General features: G+C 33.2%; 3 protein-coding genes across 5 annotated transcripts; all 3 read left to right on the top strand.

Annotated features, from left to right (window-relative positions):
• The first annotated feature begins 258 nt into the window (after positions 1 to 258).
• On the top strand, positions 259 to 1,733 carry LOC132632988 (ethylene-responsive transcription factor WIN1). Of its 2 annotated transcripts, none has more exons than XM_060349156.1 (2): positions 259 to 314; positions 1,014 to 1,733. In XM_060349156.1, exons 1-2 carry the CDS (start codon positions 283 to 285, stop codon positions 1,531 to 1,533), a joined length of 552 nt encoding a protein of 183 aa, XP_060205139.1. In that variant the 5' UTR covers positions 259 to 282; the 3' UTR covers positions 1,534 to 1,733. The 2 variants fall into 2 exon arrangements, with proteins under 2 accessions (XP_060205139.1, XP_060205138.1); XM_060349155.1 differs by lacking the exon at positions 259 to 314 and adding an exon at positions 379 to 712.
• Positions 1,734 to 13,020: 11,287 nt separating this feature from the next.
• Positions 13,021 to 17,850, top strand: LOC132632987 (uncharacterized). Its single transcript, XM_060349154.1, has 5 exons — positions 13,021 to 13,208; positions 15,101 to 15,214; positions 15,554 to 15,633; positions 16,886 to 17,010; positions 17,419 to 17,850. Exons 1-5 carry the CDS (start codon positions 13,156 to 13,158, stop codon positions 17,488 to 17,490), a joined length of 444 nt encoding a protein of 147 aa, XP_060205137.1. The 5' UTR covers positions 13,021 to 13,155; the 3' UTR covers positions 17,491 to 17,850.
• Positions 17,851 to 18,505: 655 nt separating this feature from the next.
• On the top strand, positions 18,506 to 20,775 carry LOC132632986 (embryo-specific protein ATS3B-like). Of its 2 annotated transcripts, none has more exons than XM_060349153.1 (3): positions 18,506 to 19,055; positions 19,271 to 19,375; positions 20,279 to 20,775. In XM_060349153.1, exons 1-3 carry the CDS (start codon positions 18,903 to 18,905, stop codon positions 20,612 to 20,614), a joined length of 594 nt encoding a protein of 197 aa, XP_060205136.1. In that variant the 5' UTR covers positions 18,506 to 18,902; the 3' UTR covers positions 20,615 to 20,775. The 2 variants fall into 2 exon arrangements, with proteins under 2 accessions (XP_060205136.1, XP_060205135.1); XM_060349152.1 differs by having other exon boundaries at positions 18,517 to 19,055; positions 19,265 to 19,375.
• Positions 20,776 to 22,698: the final 1,923 nt, after the last annotated feature.

The raw sequence follows: 22,698 nt of genomic DNA, 5'->3' as shown, positions 1-22,698 counted from the left end.
TTGGTAGAAGATATAAATTTATTTGTACCAAACATGGTATAAAAATTAGTGTTGGAATATCCCAGCTTATACCTTCTTATCCCACTTATACTGAGATTATTTATACCATCTTTTAGATGGTATAAAATAATCTCAATAGATTGGATAAATTAGTCCCGAAATTATAATCTCGGAATAATTTCGACTATCTACCAAACGAACCCTTACAGTATAAGTAGGAGCATCTTTTAGCCTTTCACTTGCATTCAAGCTAATCGCCATCAAAAGTACTCTACTCTGCACATGCTGCCAATCCAAAAGGGTGTCCTCATACGGTACTAAAAGGGAATTAAAGAAGAGTTATTACTGCAATAGAGTCGGCCGTTTATTGTGGTGGGCTAGTCATGAGGTCCACGAGACTTCAGTATTATTTTTGTATTACAAATCACTAATAATCTTACCAACAACTCATCTTCTTTCTCCTTGAATGCTCCTCACTTTTCACTCACTATTTTTTCTAGTACAAAGCTTAATTAACTAATTAAAATATGCCAGTAATGCCGGTGTCCTTGTTTGTTTTCTAGATCCTTATATGTATCCATCTTTGCTAAACTACTTCCATCTTTCTCTCTATCACTATCTCTCTGACAAGTATGGTACAGGCAAAAAAGTTCAGAGGTGTCAGGCAACGCCATTGGGGTTCTTGGGTTGCTGAGATTCGTCATCCTTTGCTGTATTTATCATGCACACCCTCTCTCCTTTTACTTTTCTCATTATATAATAATACTCCGTTAACAGATTTGCAGCTATTGAAGAATATATCCATAAATTTTCACTATGCACATATATGCATAATACTACACTAATCAGATCTTATTGCATGATCAAAGGCGAATTCAGAATTTAATCTTTATGTTCTCACAATGAACCCTATGAAAATTTTCAACTATGAGTTCACGTTTGAATAATTATTGAAAGTCTTGTGATTTTTCGTTATAGTCAATTAATTATTGATACTGCTTTTTTGCTTGTAGGAAAAGGAGAGTGTGGCTAGGAACTTTTGAAACTGCGGAGGAAGCTGCCCGAGCCTACGATGAGGCTGCTGTCCTGATGAGCGGACGGAATGCAAAAACAAACTTCCCAATGGTTTCACCTGATGAAAACAAAAAAGACAACACTAATGCTAATTCGTCTTTCTCCGGATCATCACTTTCTTCAATACTCAGTGCCAAACTTCGCAAGAGCTGCAAATCGCCTTCGCCATCTCTCACTTGCCTGAGGCTCGATACGGAGAGTTCCAACATCGGAGTGTGGCAGAAGCGGGCTGGGTCCCGACCCGATTCTAGCTGGGTCATGACTGTCGAATTTGGGAAAAAGAAGATGGATGATGATAACAAGCAAATAATTCCCGATGAAAATATACCTTCTTCAAGTCCGTCATCGTCTCAGGAGACTTCCGTTGTGGATAACAAAGAAGGCAAAGAGTGTGGTATGATGAATGAAGAAGAACGAATGGCGCTGCAAATGATTGAGGAACTCCTCAACAGGAATTAATTATAGTACAGATGAACTTCTTAGGTAAATGTTTGGTCTTACACGTAAAAGTGAAAAATAATACTTCACTATTAAGTAATGGAGTACTGTCTCTAAAGTAATTTTTTCCGAAGTCATTGTCATTGCTGTGTATTATGTTTGTCCAAGGTTGTGCAACTATGGTTTGATATTTGATAAAGAAAACATAAATGTTACCTGCAGGGAATTCTCTACATATATATTGAACTACTACGTATATTGATAAGGACTTCCATAGGACTGAGGTTGAGATACATGCATATGGTTTCCTGAGGTTGAGATACATGCATATGGTTTCCGACTTTTTTTGTTTCCATGTCTAAAAGTCAAGTGGGGCTGTTCACTGAGATACGTGTATATTCATAAAGCGCTTAGAGATTAAATGAAATGGGTTCCACGTACGTATAGATCCTCTCTTTGCCTGCCAAGCGACAATTGTCTTTGGGTGTATATTTCATCCTACACAAAGACATTCATCTTAAATTAAAGGAGTTTTAATATTTGATAAGTCAAGGTTTTGCATTTTTTAGGTTTACTTCCAAAATGTTTTGACGGCGTAAATCTACTCATGGTCTTGATTTCAAGTCCTTTTGTATTAATATTAAATTTATATACTATTGTGTATATATACTTTGGAAGAGATAAACCACGTGATAAGGAACTGCTTAGTTACCATGTACTCATGATTTGGCCAAAAACATCTGGGTTCACAAGCATTGATCCTCATGGTTATGTTTGTGCTGTCCCTATAATCCTCTGGTTACATCTCCTGAAGGGGTCGCACAAATTTTATATATGTACATAATGTAATGTTTATATTGTTTGACATCGAATTTAAAATAAGTATATATGTGAAAATTATTAAAATTTTGACAAATATTTGATTTGAATACATAATTTATAAGTAAAATCAGTCTCTCTGGGGAAGGAAATTAGGTTGCTGATAACCTTGAAAGAAATAATCTACAGGAGATAACAAGAAGGTTCTTTTGTACTTTGAAACCCTTCCCCCTTTTGGTTTTGATAAATATTTTATTAGACCTTTTAAGGAACAAATTTCACTAGAAATGTCCGTAGTTGTACTTTGATAGAGATATATAAAATATTCTCTAAGTAACAACAAAAGAATTAACACCATGAATTGCATATCATAACTGATATGATGAACATTAATCAGGATGCATGACATCATAATCACCAAGCATTTAATTTATAGTTGACAAATGATTGTCAATTAATTAGTATAAGTGGCGTTTATGACGTTGAATCGTGTATGTGATATCAGTTGGATCGCAAGGAACAGAACATTTTTACCAAATTTGGAACTAAACAATGATGTGCCACTGATAATTGGCACCAAATATAGACGATGCTTTCACAGTATTATTAGTTAGTTGTTAGCAAACCAGGTCTAAAAGAGTTTTTGGATAAATGTCTTTGTCAATTTGTCGCTACTAACTAGATTTAACAGTGATTGAGTTGGTTATTTGATGTGAAACAGAATGGATTATTCTCCAAACATGAGAATATGCAGACGCTAATTGATGTTTATTGTTAGGGAAAATGAATCTACGAAGTGGACACTTAACTATATCGCTTGGGAAGGAACAATTTGTTTTGTTTGCTAACGTTTAATATTTAGGCAGACCTCGAATGGTTACTCTCTGAGAAATGAATAAGAGCACACTATTACTCCATTTAAAAAAGAATAATCTTTTTCCAAATTAAATTCGAAAATAATTTAATTTAGATTTTTTCGATTTATTCTTAATGAGAAGCTTTTATAATCACGCAAAAATTAAGACATATTTAAAATCACAAAGTTTTAAAAATCTTATAACCACACAAATATTATAGCACCCGCATACTTGACACCACAACTTCTAAAAATCTTCATTTTTTTTCTTAAATTCGATGTGTTACTCAGTCAAATATATTCACATAATGTAAAATCATGATCTACCACGAGAGAGGAAAAAGAAGTACCGTAAAAGAAGAGATGAAATTTAGTAGGACTCGAGCCCTAGCTACTTTTATGTAATGCATGGTAGAATTACACTTACAAGTTAAATGCATTAAGATGATTCCAAGCCGCTACTCTTTTTTCATAATATCTATGGCAAAAACATCAAACAATATACCCCTATTTCAATTTGTTTATTTTACTTTCCTTTTTAGCTTATTTAAAAAAGAATATTTCTTTACTAACTTGACAACTCTTTAGCATGTTTAAGATCACAAGATTAAAGGATATTTTTGTTTATCCCGGATTTAGGTAATCAATTGAATTTATAAAAGTGAGGTATAGGATATGTGTATAAACTTTAATCTATTTTTGGTCGAAGTAGAATATGTATGGATTCGTGTGCAATAGTATGTATATATGAATATGTAAGTTGATACTTGAATAGATATGTAGATATTGATGATTAAGCTTAAATTATATTGAATGAATGAACCAAACTCAACTGGTTCGGACCAGAGAAAAGAGAGAGAGAGCTCCAATATATATTTTCAAATACAATGTTATAGATCTCAAAAAGCTAACTCCTAAAAGTAAGGAGATGTCTTCTATTTATAGTTTTGCCTTTTGTGCCTTCACACAACATAAAGCCTTTTCAAAATAAAGAAGCCCTAAAAGGATAAGGTCGGACCATACGGTCTGACGTCCGTACGGCCGTCAGTACAACGTGACAGAACGGTCTTGACGCGTAGCAACTTTGCAACTGGTCAACCGGACCAACGGCCACAACCAATTTAGACATGAAGAAACCGGACTAACGGTCACGATCAATTCGGTCATGGAGAAACCGGACTAACGTTGATGCAGAGTTTGGTCCGGAAGTACCGGACCAAACAGATTTACTCCACTTTTCTCGGATCAACTGCACCTGGTGCAATCCCACCGGTCCAAAGGAAAGACTTCATACTCGTGCTTGTTTCTTCCTATCCCCGGTCCCCGGTCTTGCATACATCCGGTTTTTACTGTATACAATTTTGGTACGTTATATATATATCTTTAGTTTAAGACCACAAGATTTAAAAGTCTTCTTTACTTTCTGAAACTCTAGCTGTGCCAAGTAAAACCAAGACAAACAAATTGAAATGGAAGAAGTAATAGAGAATTTTATTAGTGAATACTCCTTCCATTCGCTTTTACTTGTCCACTATGCTAAAAGTAAATTTTCACTTTTACTTGTCCACTTTAGCATATCAAGAGAAAGACAAACTTTTTTTGTTTTTTTATTTTACCCTTAACATTAATTACTCATATCCAAATGATTTTCCAATTCTATTAAAATTATACACCAACTAATATGAATAATATAGTAAAATAAATATTTTATTTATTAATTCAAAGGGGGTGCAAAGTCAATAATAAATAACAAAAAGTGAATGGAGGGAGTAAGATAAAAAAATAAAAAGGAAAGTTATGAAATTGGTATATGGAGCTTTCAAGGTTTGTTAGAAAATAGAAACTCCTCAAACTGGGGAATAACAAGCATGTGGTGCATATGCATTAAGGTCTTGGCCGAGTCTTTTAATTTAAAGTGATATACTTTCATAATAACTCGAAATGACAACTCGCTAGTGGGGACTGTGTGAATTGTAGGTGGATCATTAATTTGTCAATTCTACTCATCCCCTTCACTTTCTAGCTAGTCTCCTTTTAACACAACACCATTAGCTGTTTATGTACTTCCATTCGCAGTCCGAGTGGTAGTAATGTGCGAAAGAAATCGATCGGTGTAATAATAATGTACTACTCCCATCCGATTAAAAAAAAAGTTCACTTAGTTTTTTTTTTTGGATAAAAAAAAAGTTCACTTAGCAAATCAAGAAAGAATTAACCTTGTTTTTTCATATTTGCCCCTATTAAGTGTTATATGATGAAATTTCAATGTCTATTTAATTAGGGGTAGTTTAGTCAAATTACTTATTTTTGTCTAGAAATTAGTATTTTCTTAAGGGGTGTGCAAATCGCTAAGTGAACTTTTTTTTTTTTTTTTTCCGGAAGGAGTAGTGTTTATTTGACTTTAATTAGGCGAAAGGTTAGTCTTTTTAAAAATATATTGTATCGTATAATTGGTCAAGGGATTCGGTAGCTTATATATCGTTGTGTCCATTTAATTCACTGAATGTTAGGAGAGGCAAAAACTTGTTGAAATGTGAACCTTGTTTTGGGAGAAGAAAAAGACGTGGATTTATGTGATACATGAATTTAGTTAGTTTATGTATTTAGATATTAGGGTAAGGATACATATATAGTCAAATTCATTATTTGAGGAAAAAGAAGGATGAATAGAATTAAGGTCCTATTTGGAAAGCCACCCAGGTAATTGGAATTGGGTATAATTACACAGTTAGGTAGATATGGGTGTAATTGAGAATTAGGTGTAATTACAGGATTACTTTTTAGTTTGTTTATTTTAATTTCTTTTTATTTTAAATTTATTTTTTATTTCTATTATTTAATTTCTTTTGATTTTTAATTTATTTTTATTTTTATTTATTTTTTATTTATACATTTTAATTATTTTTATTTTTTAAAATGTAGTTTCTTTTATATTATTTATTTTTCATTTCCTTTTTTCCCATTCCCAACCTTTTCTTCTTGTGGTTCCATGTAATTGCTCGTATTTTTTACATTTTTATTTTATTCATTTAGCACATATTATTCTAATTTTTGAAACTATACCTCTTAATATTGGAAAGAATGAGGCATTAACAAACTTAGCATATAATGAGTGAGGTTATTAAAGTAGAATTTCATTGTGAATGAGGTTATCGACTTATATTTTCCCTTTCTTTTGAATTATTCACTTAAGTTATGTTGGAACTTACTTATGTAATGTTGGAATTTGACATTAGAGTATTATGTTGAACTTTTTCTTTTGGATTTTGAATTGAGGTTATATTTACAATTTTATGTTATTTGCTTTCACATTACATGTTATTTATTTTTCACTTACATTTGATGGATTTTTTGTGTCAAACATCCAATCCATGATGTTCTCACAAAAAAAGTCTTCTTTTGAGTTTTATAATTAATTAAAATTAAATATTATTAATTTGAAAAATATATATCAATTATTTATTACAATATTAGTTACAAATATATGATTATTAATAAATATATTTTCAAGAAACAATGAGTTATTCATTATCAATTATTTTTTACAATATTAGTTACAAATATATGATTATTAATAAATATATTTTCAAGAAACAATGTGTTATTAAATAACTAATTTAATATCATTTATAAGGTAAATATTTTTTAAATATTAATTTTAAATTTTTTATAATTAGAATTTTATTTTTAAATTAGACTAACTGTGTAATTACACTTGTGCGACCAAACAACACGCTTATAATTATACTGTAACTACGACTACGTTATGACAAATAAACAGGTCATTGTAATTACACTACTGTGTAATTACTACCCTGGTAATTACACCAATTCCAATTACCAGGTCCAGGTGTCTTTCCAAACAGACCCTAAGTGATAATACATGTACTAGATTAGGTATATGCTATAGGATAGTCCTATTAATACCTAGATACTATAGTCATATGCAGACAAACCTTTCCATAATGGCAGCGTTTGTCCGGAAATTCCATGGCTGTTATAAGCAAAGGTACGCAAACAACTATTTATTCTATACTTTTTAGGTTATAAACGAAAACAATATACTTGTCAATTTTAAAATCTCAATTGATTTTTATACCTCATTAATTAAAAATTAAAAAGACTAATAAATTACTAAATAAATCCATAACTAGTTGTACCATACCGATAATGAAATAAAAATCTAAGGAACATATGCAATTAAAATTAGAGAATTTAAATACTTCAAGGTTGACGTAAGAATTCTACAATTGTAGCTAGGTTGTTTCGTAAATTCCATTATCTTATTAATAATATAACGCTTCAATTGACAAAGAATTTTGTCCAAACTTTCAGCAAAACGAGCTCAACAATTGATTGTTCGATCTCCCCCCAAGTAACAGTAGGTGAGGCTCTTTATCAACACTTTCGTTGTCACCTTCTGCATCCGACGTCTCTTGAAATTTTCTATGTGCATGACATTAATGATAATTATCATAAATATTTTAATATTTTATTCTTATACATAATATATTTTTTACAAAATGTTATCAGACAATATTTGAGTATGGTTGTTATAGAGAAGTAATTTTACAAATAGTATACCGTTATAATGAATGTCATTGCTGTTACAGGTAGAATGTTGTTATAGAGAAGTAAAATATAACATGAAAATCGATTCCGAAAAAAATCAGGCCGTAATAGTGAAAATGATGTTATAACGAATGACAATTATAGAGAGGTCTGACTGTAATATAAGAAGGAAAAAAATGAAGTCGTTTATGGAAGTTAAGTTGGTGGAAGAATGTTTCCCCCACTTATCTTTAAAGAGAATGATTGATTATGTAAGTCAAGTTAAGTGGAACAAAGAAGAGTCGTTGCCTCACTTGTCTTCGTGAGAATTTGAGTGATTGAGATTATTTCTCTCCCCCGAATTTTCAACAAAACTATCTATGGAGTAACATGAGTTTGGTAACTTAAAAATCATTCCGTTTTATTACTCCTTACAAGAAAAAGATGTTTTTCTCACTGATATTCAGTGGAAAATTTGTGCTAGAGAACATGATTTTTCCATCGAACTAGCTCACTCGAAAAACGCATGGTGGGAAATTGGTTCCTACTGAAACGCTGAGAAATTTTCTACTTTTTCCGTGTGAAAACACTACTCTTTAAATTTTTCTCATCGATATTTAGTGGGAAATAACCACTGAACATTTTTATTTAGTAGTGACTAAGATATTAATTAGGACAGACAAAACTGTTCGCTAAGAGCAAGGTTAGGAGACGGGACCTTCAATTTCGATTTGTCTAATTAGACTATAACCTGTCATAAGCGTTCCATTAGTTATGCTTTATCATTAAAAAAAATTGCTTCTTTAATTCGATGTTATATATGATCTTCTTCTTTTCTTTTTAATAAAAGAATATATTTATTCTTTTGTTTAATCAACAGCTATTACTTGTTTACCATCCCTCATGAATCGCAAGCGAGCCGGCCATGTGAATCCATTTGAACTTGTTTCACTCTATTTTGTTTTTTTTTCCCGCTCTAATAGAATGATTCTAAAATAATTGTTTGGACATACAACTCTAGGAAATATGTTTTCAATAACTCTGTAAAAGTCTTTAGGAGAAAGGTACCTGGTTCAAATTATTGTCTCTTGATCACTGAATTGTTGTCACAAGATAAATCGATTAAAATCGTTTATCTATATCACAAATTTTGTATTATAAATATCTAGGTTAAAAAAATATATAATATAAAAGGGTATTACATAGATGGAGGTAGGGTTGTGTACACTTCGAAAATATCCAAGAATTCGAATCGATCCACGTTGTTCGAAATGGATTTCGGATTTTAGATATTTTGGGTTGGATATGGGTTATGTTTCTAAAAAAATTGGATATACGAATTGAATACGGGTTGGTACTATTCTAAACCAATTCGATCCAAAATACAAAATATATGGATGCATACAAAAGGTTACACTTTCATTTTAGGTTATTAGACATTTGTTTGGGATTTCAGTTTACTTTGTTGATGATTTCAGTTTATTTTGTCGATGATTTTGTTTAATAAATTTTATTATTATACATATGTTGATAAAGATGAGAACTAGGTGTTGAGTTGTTGCTTTTCTGTTTATTAGACATTTGTTTGGGATTTCAGTTTATTTTATTAATGATTTTGCATAACAAACTTTATTAGACATTGGTTGATGAAAATTATGAACTAGGTGTTGGGAATTGGAATGTTGGCATGTTGCAGCAATGCTATAAGCATCTTAATTAGGCATACAATCCAATCCGAAAATTCCAATGTTTACCCGAATCAGACCTCAAAATATGATTCGATCCGAGGTTAACTTAAATTGGATTCAGATTGAATTTTACAAAATTTGAAAACCAAAATTATAATTCAAAATGCACTAAATCCGATCCGACCCGACCGATGAAGAGGCCTAGAGGGAAGATTAAAAATATCAAGGATAGACTAGATATTGCATAAGGTAAATGATTTTTACCCTTTTAAGATTTGTGTAGCAGTAGCACACTGAACACTTCCCGGAACTGCGGATAACAGAAGTGTGGTTCAATTTATTGAAATGTCAAATAGCCATTACAGCGTAAAAGACGAATATAATTTGAAAGGTAAACGTGGGTCCGTTGTATGAAAAATGCCTAAATCTACTTGTCCTAAGTTATTCACGATTCTTTCTTTTTTTGGTAAAAGATACTCATGATTCATTTATGCCGGCATGATATTTTAGTTGAAGGGTCTAGTCATAATTCTTGAAGTGGACGTACATTTTTCTTTTTACCGAAGGAACTAAATATTTTACGAAGCAAAAATAATAATGCTTCAAAGGGAAAAATCTGAAATAGTTGTAAGGTAGAAACATGTGGTGCTCTATCATTCCATGCTGATGCGAGGGAGGCTGATTAAAACATAAATGTTTTTTTCCCAATGCGATACCTTATTCTCCAAGTTAAAAACCCCGCACTGATGGATCAACCAGTGTCAGAAGCCCATTATAAATCTACTTGTTGTCAGGCCCAGTGTCGGTGTATAAAAGTTTGGCCCATCGGATGGGATGTCTCGAGAATCTGGCATGACTTGACAATGTGGGCTACTAATTGGCACAAAACAGCCCATGTTTTTTAAATTGGTGGGGTACCTGATAGATTAAATACACGTTTCTTTTATAAAGTTTGGCAATGGTATAACCAAATTGTTCCACCGAAAAAATAGATAAATAGTGCTTTATCCGATTTTCTATCTCATCCTTTAAAGCTTTGTTCAATTAAACAAGCCCCGTTAGGCGATTATCTCTGCATCTATTCTCAACAATGTATCCAAAAATCACCCTAACTATCTATTCTTACCCTCTTATTGCTATATTCCCCAAATTTTTTCTGTAAAATTGATTCGACTTAGACGGATTTGAGAGTTTCGATCTTATTAATTTGTCATAGTTGCTCGTTTGAATCACTGGAGTGTCAGATCTTCATTTGTCATAATTTCTCGCATGAATCATTGAAGTCCTTCTATTATAAAATTTCACTTCTTAAAAAGTGTCAAAATGGAGTGTCAGTTCGTGGTTTTCGTTTAATTTATTTTTAGAGATCGTTACACATGTTCTGCAAATGAAAAGTGTTAGTTATACATTCATATATACAATTGTGAAGTAACACGTATATATTTTGATATACATTTTATTAATCAATAGGTATACATTCAGGTACACATGTCATGTAATAGTAGTAGGTTTACATTCAGATATACATATATTGAATGACTAGACCAATTTTAGGATAGACATATTGTTAAATACTAGATATACATTTAGATTTGTAGTTGTATTTCGCTGATCTATGTATATCACATGTAGCGTAGCGCATATACAATGTATGTTTGTCATACATACATATATAATGTAGCGGATACATGAAGTTAGCCAATTCTAGATACACATGCATATTGTAGAAGTATACAGGAAAGTATATTTCTTTTAATGCCAAATAATTTATTAGTTTAACTGTATATGTCTAAATAAATCAAAATCATTCAATGTATACGCAATATAATCAATGTATTAAGATAACATATCAACAGGTGATTTGACTTTGGATTGTATTAGTATATTACTATTAATTTTAAGTATGCCTAGTATATCAACATTTTGGGCCGGGGGTGGGGTGGGGGGGGGGGGGAATACAAAATTGGCTACATAATGAAATTACTTTTAAGCCTCCTTTTGCTAAACACATTTGGCAATTGTATGTAGGACTTCTACCTACCTGTCAATCGCCAGTGGGCTTGGACCCTTGGGCCTTGGCAAGCAATAGAATTGGACCATCCACACAAATCGCTTTTTGGGCAGAATTTTTTGTCGTTTTCGGAAAAAAGTATTTCGTAAATAATTCTCTCATAATTTATGAAGTTTTTAATGTTTTTTTTTTTTTGTAAGGTTGAATAATATATGAGCAAATATTAGACTCAAGTCTAATATTTTATAAAAGGATAATAATTCAAAGGCTATATTTACATAAATTTTAAAATAAATACAAAATTTAAATGATATTCTCTCGCATTTGAAATTTCAAGATTCAAACTTCTCAATCTTGATCGTGAATAAGGACATAGACTCTTATATATCTGAAAACTTCATAAAAAGCACTATAAATCGCAATAATTAACAACTTAAAATATTTAAAAGTAATATAAAGAAATTCCGGTTAAAGAAAAACTTGGTTGACTCTCGAAATTTCAACCGTGTCACATAAATTGGGACTGAGGGCGTATAAAATAAAATAAAAAGCAACTCCATAAATCAGCCCCCCCCCCCCCCCCCCCTCTTTTTTTTGGCTGTTCTTTAAAAATGTTTCCTTTAGCATAAGGAATAGTAGTATTTTGGTCCTTCAATTACAGGAATTTCTATTTTCTATCCTTGTAATATGTGACTTAACATATTTAATATTTAATTAATTAATATATGTATTTTCAATCCCTTCAACGAAATATGTTATATTTGACTATTTATAGAACTATATTACCATTATTTCAAGTACATTACAAATATAACTTATTACATGAGTAATTAAGTGATGAAACGATTAATAATTATGGTAAATTTATAAATATCGCATGCAAAGATATAAAAAAAATGCACAATTTAACTAATTGAAAGTCCAATATACTTAATCAGATATCAAAAGGATTAAAATAAGAATTAATCAATGACCGAAGAACTAAAAACCGTTGAACCTAGCACAATAAACTATTTTTTCATGCAAAATTAAATATTTATCGGAATACTTTTAAAGGTAATGACGTGGACAAAGTTTAAAGAGTGATTTAAAAAAGGATTATACGCGGCAAATAATCCGATATTTTTTTTTTTTTTTAAATTTTCAATGTTTCATGGATTACAATACAACAACAACAACATACCTAGTGAAATCTCACAGTGTGGGGTCCGGGGAGGGTAAAATGTATGCAGACCTTATCTCATCTCAAAAGATAGAGAGGCTGTTTCCGGAAGACCCCCGGCTCAAGAGAAAACATGATGGATTACAATACATGATACAATTATAAAGTAAGGAAATCAATTATTTCGTTCTGCTGATTATTTTTAAAAAAATTATACCATACAAAGTCATCAATTACTTTATTATGTATAACTAAAATTATATACTATTTTTTAAAATCATCCCAATCAACTTGATTTTTCTTTCCTATCAATACAGTTTGGTTCCCTTTCGGTGCATTAATTTAAAAATTATGTAAAAAACGCATTATTATCAGAATATCTTTTTATTATATAGAATAATGACAATATGAGAGTCTTCCATTAAAAAATGTAAGAAGACACATTTTGTTAACCCGAAAAAGAAATGGAAAGGACCAGAAATATTGGGGAAGACAGTGTTAACCCTAAAAAACGCGATTTGTGATCCGATTTCGCCGATCAGATCACATTCAGAAAATGCTTCTGGCTGTCTTATTTGCCAACTCCGAGGGCAACGTCCTCGTTGAACGGTAACACCACTGCTTTGCTTTCCTTAAATTAATTACTACTTCCCGTTTGAATCACTGCTTTATCTGTTACATTTCCTTATTACTTATGGTATCTGTTTCTAAGATCAGCTGATTTTTTTTATTTTTATTTTTTGATGGGTGGGATTAATAAGGTCAGCGTTCTGTCTTTGAAGGAAAATCATTTTGGAAAAGCTCAAGCTTTGGCCTCGAGCTACATTTAATTGTATTCTTATATTTGTAATGCTCATTATTTATTGACGTTAATTACGTAGCTGCATTCCGTTAAATTTGGTGCTGCTCCATATTACCTTACTGTCGGAAACAACCTCTCTACTTCGCAAGGGAGGGGTAAGGTCTGGGTACATCCTACCCTCTCGAGACCCCACTTGTGGGAATACACTGGGTATATTGTTGTTGTCCATATTACCTTACTCTGAGTACCTCTTAACACACCACACCAACAAATACGTCTCAGTCCCAAACAAGTTAAGGTCAGCTATATGAATCGTCATTGCTTCATTTAAGCTCAACTCATGTCATCTTAACACACCACAGGTGGAGGGAAAAAGAAGGGAAGCAAGAATGAAGAGAATAAAGAAAGACCCAAAAAAACTCTTCTTATTCAATTTGCTCTCTTTCTTTGTGAAGTCAGTCTCCTCCAAGCTCTAGAATTTTTATGATTCAAAGGGGTCGCATTCAGAGGCTAATCTAGGATTTCTAGAAGATGGGTGCTCTACTGAAGAAAAATGCATGAAGTGAGGATTGATCCTTGAACCTCTAGGTAAATAACTTAGCTTTCAACCAAGTGTACCACTAAGCCTAGGCATGGGTGCCAACAGGTAATACTAGATATATTTTAAGAATTATACACATAATATACTGAGTTTAATCGGGTGGCCATGAGTTCACGTGATCCTTTTTTGACACATAAATTCGCCACTGGTGGCATTTGATCAACAATAACTACTACTATTGTGCCTCAATTCTAAGCTAGTTGAGTTGTGGTTGGTCATAGAAATCCTCAATATCCATTTTTCTCCATTTTGACTTGTTACATGCTAATACTCCACAATTGAGAATTCTTCAATTCTAGATTCTCTTCACTGGACCTAATATAAATGTACATACATGACTAAGCCTTATCTCAACTTGCTGGTATTGTCTATATGAATCTTTTTGGGCAACTTCTTTTTATGTATACTCCGTGCGCTTTTAACACCTTCAATTATCATGTTATCATAACTACCTACTCATACATTTGGAGGTCTTAGTATGGCATGACCAGACCAATCTTAGGAACCTTTTATCATTATCTCCTATGTATGCTACTTGTCTTTCTATTGGCGATGATCATTCTAATGCTGCCCAATTTTTTATAACAATCATCCATCTTATGATTCACATTCTATGTTCATCTTGTGTAAGGCACAATATTCATTCTCATATAAAATCACTGGTCTTAAAGCCATTTTAAAAGACTAGCCATCACTTTGATGTTTATCCACCTATTTCTCAATACTAATGTAGCGCTCGTATATTTCGACTATCTTTTATTAAATCTGTGTATAAAATCTTCATCTATTGTGTCATTTACCTGAAACTGATCCTAAAAATTTGGAATATTAGATCATGGACTAAAATCTGAGGACTTTCATTATCTTATTTCAATTTGTATCACACTAGGAATTAATGGCACAATATACATATGGGACAGTGCCCTTTTCCTCTTTGTTCTTTATGGATACATCCTGCTAATAAGATAAATATGCTATTGTTCCTTCAATCAAAGTTTCTCCAGTGGGAAAGGGGCTTTTTGTTTTTAGTACAGACAACAATTTTTTTAGTTTTCTTCTCCTGGCAGGAATGACCTCTTTTAATCTTTTCACTTGCAGTTTTAATGGAGTACCAGCAGAAGAGCGTCTGCATTGGAGGTCTTTCCTAGTTAAGCTGGGTGCGGAGAATCTTAAAGGGGTTAAGAATGAAGAACTTCTAGTGGCTTGCCACAAGTAAGTAAATCTTTTTTGTGGTTACTTGGGCAAACATTCCTGACCAATGGTAATAACATGTAAAATAAAAACAGCTGGTGGTTGGAGAGGTGGGGAGGGAGGGTTACACTGAGAGGAACTCTGTGTTGATTCCCAAAATTGCTCGCTTTCCAAGTTTCCCCCTTTATGTCTGTAGTGTTTGGAATTGAATTTATATCAATTGGCTGCTTTCTTCTGGAAAACACTCTCCTTTCAGCTGAACCTTAATAGAAGATTCTTGTCGTAAAAGATGAAATAATTAGGACTATTTTCGTGACGAATTTTTTATCTGTAGTCTTTTCACATACTTTTTATCTGCAGGTCTGTTTACATCGTATACACAGTACTTGGAGATGTCAGCATCTATGCTGTAGGAAAGGATGAGTATGATGAACTTGCGTGTAAGTGTATCACATTCACTTTGAGTCATTAACTTTTATGCTTCAACAAAAAAAATAGAGCTTTGCTGATGCATGGTACAGTTTTTTAAGGCCTCATTAGCAATTAATTTATGTTGAAAAGACTCTGCAACTTGTGTTGTCTTCGTCTCATGTGTGTACAATCTTAATTTAGATATGTTGTTTATGTGTCTCCATGTAGCTTAGTGCTTTTGGCAATTGATTTAGTTGGTTGAGTTGAAGCAGGCAAACCAGTTCTGACCTTAATTATGTGAACGCCAATGCCTTTGCAAACTTTGAAGTTGCTGAATGTTCTAAACTAAGATGATTTCATGATTTGAGATGTTGAGATTTTGATGTTTCAGTATATCATCCTTTCTTTTGTGTGCATTAAAAGAAGAATCTCTAGGTATGAGTCAACTTACTCAGTACCTAAAGGTGTAATTAGCGGTCTATGAAGAGGGATTAATACTGTAGAAGGTTAGGGTTCAAATTTTTGCCAAGTCAAAAACTAGGTGGTTTTTTCTCATCTGCCTGAGTCTTGGCATGCGGAGTTACCTGGTATATGTGTTGGTGGGAGGTAGCAGGTAGCCGGTTGAATAGTCGAGGTTTGTACGTGTTGGCCCGGATATTGCCGTAATAAAAAAAAAAAAAAACTCAACTTACTAAATAGTTTTATCCTAATACGTTTTCCTACCGTTGTTTTGGCTCTATCAAATATCGAATTTATTCTTCAAGATCCACTCTAGAAGAGCATGTATAACTAAAGATAAATGATCGAGTTTTCTGCGATAAAAATGTAATGTGCAGCTTATTTTAGGTTGGATACCTAATTGCATTATGGTGTTCATTCCATGAAAAAGAGATTTTCTATGTGAAGCTTATTTGATTCCTTCGATATTTTAGCGTAGATCACATAATTGAGCTGATTTTAATTTTACTTAAGGTGTTTTATTCTCGAGAGGAGGAAGCCAGCCACTACTGCTACCACATTAGGTTAGATGGAAATCCTGTTTTAGCATCCATTTTGGTAACCACAGAAATCTACATGTCTGGCAATGTTGTTATGGAAATTGCCATCCGTGAGGCTATATTGTCTTTCTTTAAGCTTCGTGGTCTCTTGTCCTGCAGGGATTATCTGTAAACAGAGAGGGTAGTTATTCCATTTGTTGGGATGCCTGTTCTGCACTTATACCATCATCAAACTTGGCTTTCCATTTTTTTTTTTTAAGAATCTTATTGGCTTTATTTGCAGTGTCTGAAGCAATCTTTGTTATAACATCTGCTCTCAAGGATGTATGTGGAAAACCTCCATCTGAGAGACTTTTCCTGGATAAGTATGGAAAAATTTGCTTGTGCCTGGATGAAATTGTTTGGACGGTAAGCCAAAATGTCTTTGTGTTGGAACATAAATAATTTCACATGCTTGAAACTCTCATCTTCTCAAGTACTATGGTGTGATTCTAGTTGGAGAAGCAAACAGTGTTATGAAACTCTTAAACGTATTTCAAACATTACCTGTTTAAAATCATGGTCTTTCGTGCCAATGCTAGATGGCTTGCATGGTTTACTGCATCCATCAGGTCACACCTTTAGTACCAACTTTGGATGTTACTAAATCATGATTTTAGTTTTACTCAAAAGGATGGTCTCAATTAGTGATCCCTTTCAGTCCAATGTGATAACAAAGAGAACCAAGTATTGATTTGGCTGTTAACTTGCTGCCTGTTCCTGTCTTCAGTTTACTGCTGTCTTGCTAATGCTATTATTTCACTGTTTATTTTGAAGGGGTTGCTGGAAAACATTGACAAAGATAGAATCAAGAGACTTGTTAGGTTGAAACCACCAACAGAATTCTGATTAAGATTTTCCCAGTCTCTTGTTTATGCAAAGCTCCTGGGACTCGAGCAGCACTGTGTTTGTCGAGTGTAGTTCTAATGTATGTTTTGTATCTTACCTTGGCTTTTGGATAGTCTGTCAGTAATTTTATTTGCAGGTTTTAGTGCTTTAATTTTTTTCTTTATTGGCTTGGCGAGATAAGAAAAATCATCCTACTGCTTTCTAATTATGGAGGACCTTTCTCGTTTGAAGCGTGAAGTAAGGATGGATGGATTCCTTTTCCTTCTCTACATTCTTTGACATGTTCGAGCTGGTTCGTTTGGGGATTTTATCTTTATAATGCCCTTGCAATTGAACGGAATATGGTTTTGGACCTCTGAATTGGGTGTGTTCGTTAATGGTCATAATAGTCCAGCGTTCATTTAGTGAGTAGCACATACTTAAAACATGATTTTGTGTTTTATAGTAGTTTTTGCCTAGGATTATCTGTCCATGTCCAGTATGTGGGTTGCCAATCGAAGAATACAAATATATGGCTTTTTCTCGGAAAGACTACTAGTGGAAGTTTGTTAAGAGTCACCACCAGCGACCAACGACTCAAGAAATGCAAAGATTTTACCCAAATTTCTTTCATCTGGCTTTGTTAATCAAGGTTGTACAAAATGTATTAGAAGTAATTCAAGCCGCATCAATATCTTAGCCTGTTCCGAAAAATTTAATATATCTCTCAGTATCATCAAATAATCTTAATTGCGTCCGATCAGAGATTTCTCAAAGAACATTCTTGAAGTCTAACCAGGAAGCAAAGTCAGAAAGGGACTGTTGTGTATTTATTAATTTCAATAGAAAAGAGTGACATAAGGAACCGCAGCTCCAGCCACCAAACAAACCATCCCTATCAGGTTTTAAAACACATCTAACAATAATTTATTGGATAGACTAGAATGTCCAAATACTTGCTCACTAAGATATCTAGCGCCACGAATAAGCCAATACTGAGTCTAGACTCTAGACGATAGTGCAATCCTCTTTCCAGGCCCCCACGATAAAAAATTGTTTGCACATGAAATTTACATCAAAGCAATGATTGGAAAATATGATTTTGCATACACATATTTATACTTTAATCATGATGTATATTCTCAGTTTAATTTCAGATGCTAAATTAACTTACTTTGTTTTCTAATGATTAAATAATTTTTGTGCATGCCAAACACATTTTTGTACTGTTTGTAGCCATCTGTTTTTCCTAACATCTGATATCTGATACCTGATACCCTTACACTTTACTAAACGCGGAAGGACGAATATACCCTTTCGTTATTTTCCCAAGAGTAGTCGTGTTCCATTCCAAGTTTGGCCACAAATTAGTAAACGCCGATTGCCATTATATTCCAAATTCCAAAAACTGGAAATCTAAAAGAGGGTTCTCGATGTCACCAACCATGATCAGACGACCAGCGATACTCGTTCTTCTCTTTATCACCGTCGCTTCCATAACTACCGGGGCCCAAGCATCAAGATCCATCGTGTTCCACCCCCAGCCTATTTCGTCCCTCGATATAATCAATACCACTCTAAACCAGGTTCCATTTATTCATTTCTTCTTCTTTTTTAATTTGTTCCGTAATATCATGTGTTTGTGTAGAAACTAGAGATTCAATAGATTAACCAACTGTCCTGCATCCCAAATTTGTTGGGGTCGGCTATAGGGTTAATTTATTTTTGGTAAAATAGGATTGTTCAGTAATCTGTATAAACTGTCTGGGTTTTCAAATTAATCTGAATATCCTAGGGCCAGAATGCACCCTGTTCATTTACGGTGAGCATAAAGACAAGCTGCTATTCACCAACACAAACTAGAGATCAGATCAGTCTAGCTTTTGGCGATGCATATGGCAATCAGGTAACTTTTATAAGCTCAATTTATTAATTCTAGTAATATTATTGCTTAATTTTAGAGTTAATGGTCAAAAACACACCTAAACTGTCACTGTCACTTTTTCGCAAGTTTTACATCCCAACTATGATTGTTTCATTTTCTTTCCTGAACTATCACCCACCATCTATCTATTAAAATAGACCTCGAAGATGAGTAGGTCAATTATAAGTTATTTCCTTTTCGGAAAAGGGCCAAAATTACCGTGAACTTTGAGAAATAGTTCATTCATACCCTTCGTTATACTTTAGGGCCAATTATACCCTTACCGTTATACTATGGAGTCAATTTTACCCTTACGTCTAACAGCTGCCACGTGACATCATCCCAGCCCTTCAAAATTATTTTCCCCTCAAATAACTTTTTACCCACTAAAATAATCCAACCCGACCCGAATTTTTTTTCCAGCCAAGGGGTAATGGGTTGGGTTTGTATCACTTTGGCTGAAAAAAAAATCAGGCCGGGTTGGGTTATTTTAGTGGGTAAAAAATTATTTGAGGGGAAAATAATTTTTAAGGGCTGAGATGATGCCACGTGGCAGCTGTTAGACATAAGGGTATAATTGACCCCATAATATAACGGTAAGGGTATAATTGACCCTAAAGTATAACGAAGGGTATAGATGAACTATTTTCCAAAGTTCAGGGGTAATTTTGGCCCTTTTCCGTTTCCTTTTTCCACCCCAACTATCACCATCTACTCAATCATGTTTATTTTAGTACATCAATGGTGATAGTTCAGGTAGAAAGAGGGATAAGTGATAGTTGAAGTGTTTTTCTCACAAAAAATAATTGTTCGGGTGTGTTTTTGACAAAATATCCCTTAATTATACTGTTTAGTCGTTCAATGTGGACTACCATTTTTGTTCAGGTTTATGCACCAAGGCTAGATGACCCAGTAAGCAGGGCTTTTGAGCGGTGTTCAACGGATACATATACAGTATACGGTTCATGCACGTATCAGATCTGTTACGTGTATCTCTACAGGAGTGGATACGATGGGTGGATACCTACTGATGTTACCATATACGGCTACAACTCCAAAGCTGTTACCTTCATCTACAATGTTAATATCCCTAGAGACACATGGTACGGCCATAATTACTGTCGTTCACGGGCTGTAAAATCTGTAGGAAACTTGGGCTGGACTTTGCTTTCTATTGGTTCCACTCTGTTGTATACAATTGCTGGCCTGTTTCGTGGTTAGTTTATGGGCCTTTTGGGTTGTATCTAATTTGGGCCTTTTGTTCCCTGATGACCCTAGTCCATGGATTTGTGGGTTAGCTTGAACACTTTTTTAGGCTAATTCGTGTCTTCTTGTAATAAATAAACGTTAATTAGGTATGGTTAGTTACTTACTTTGGTTCATTACGTTGTTAAAAATGCAAGATTTTCGGTATTTGATTTGAGAATAGGTTTAACTAGATATGGTATTCTTTTCGAAGCATTGGAAGTTGTTCTTGGGATAACTTGAACATATAATTAAGTAAATAAAAGTGTGATCTCTAACAACTTAAATGCTTCTGATTGAGAAAGTTGCACACTTAATATGGACCCTGCACAAGTTTTTATACCGTTATATAAATGACTGTACAAGCAATATTCACAGTTTCACGCCCAAGGGTGTAACATAACGAAGTGTGTGATATCTTGGAGACTAGAGTTAAAATTTTAGCAGAGAAAAAAAAATTAAATGATTTGCCCTAGTCTTGGTGGATCAAGTTACTGGTATAACAAAAGTAAAACACACACTAGAGGGTCTGCCTAAGTTTTGGTGTGGACCAAGTTATTGGTACCAAAAAGTACAAGCAATATAAGGTATTATAATTGAAAAAATTATGACTAGAATCAAGTTGATGAGGTAAACTTAAAAAGGAATTCATTTTACCGTATTATTTACTACTGATACAACTATTACGATAATGCTGTTGTTTTTGGTTGACGCACGATTAATACTAGATGCGGAACATATTCAGAAGGACAAATTCGACACTCCAACGTAACGTTGCTTCTAGATTATTACTTAAAGGTAATATATAGCTAGAATGATGACTTCAATAACTGAAGAAGATCAGGCTGAAAACAACGGGAAAAACTGGCACTTTTAAGTTAAGTATATAATAATCAAGTGATATGTGTTCTTCTTTTTGTGACCTACTACACCGAATCAGTTTAAGACTCAAATTGAGTCATTCAATCATGAGATACAGCGATGCTCAGACTTTTTCATCAGAAAAATATATCATTTTCGTGAGAATGAAGTAGCAAGCAGATCTAATTGAGGAGATAATTCTTGTTAGTTTTTTAGTTCCTAGTGAAATAGTCTTTCTAGTCGAAATCCTATTAAAGTCGGACATCTAGTTTTCAGTTAATTGAGTTTTCAGTTTTGTATAAATATGCTAGTTTATATTATTAGTACCAAATTATAAGTGAATGAAATCAAATAACCTTCTGCGTCCCTTTCACAGACTTTTCCTATATAGTTATATACACCCAATATTGTTGATTTTTTTAAGCAGAAAAATTCTTCCATTGCATCTGAAATTGCAAGAGAAGTGACAGAAGAAGGGAAATCTAGCCTTTGGTGAAATTTGAACTTGATAGAATTACAACAATTAGGTTGCAATATCAACCTAGCTAGTAGATATATAGGTGAACTTCTACCAGTGCACATAATCATTAATGTTGGTACTTATAATTTTAGTTTTTAATAAAAAGGTTCTCACATAGCATGTTCACAGTAAAATTATAATGTGGCGATGACATATCATTTCCTAGAGTCAAAAAATTTGATTTGTTGGTGATTTGTATTTTCTGTGTAACTATATACACAGTTTAGTGACTTTACTGTTACAAAGACTAATTTTGTGACTTTAGTGTTACAAAATAGTTAGTTTACAGACTTTACTATTACAAGTATAATAATTTTGTAATTATAGTGTTACAAAGAATAAGTTTAGTGACTATCGATGAAACTAACATGAAAGTCCTCAAGCATCTCAAATTAAATCTTCAACATTCAATGATCAGTTTTTGATTGAAGTGAAAGGAGGCTCGATCGTACCACTATTTAAATATTAAATTAAGTTTCCTTGATTCTATGCAGTAAGATATATTTTCTTTTCTTATGAGGACGGCTAAAGCAACTAAAAAGTCGAAACATACTAGTACTAACGTAAGTAGTAAACCAGGCAATTATGCGTTAAGTCAGCTATTCTTTCTATTCTTTGCTTCGTTAGACGAGAAAAGTGTGAGATCCAAGAGGGTTAATTCGTACTTGATCTAAAATAA

The sequence above is a fragment of the Lycium barbarum genome, chromosome 3, assembly GCF_019175385.1.
Source record: "Lycium barbarum isolate Lr01 chromosome 3, ASM1917538v2, whole genome shotgun sequence".
NCBI classification, from domain to species: domain Eukaryota; kingdom Viridiplantae; phylum Streptophyta; class Magnoliopsida; order Solanales; family Solanaceae; genus Lycium; species Lycium barbarum.
Note: the sequence above shows the minus strand (reverse complement) of the source record. Positions and strands in the feature narration are given on the sequence as shown.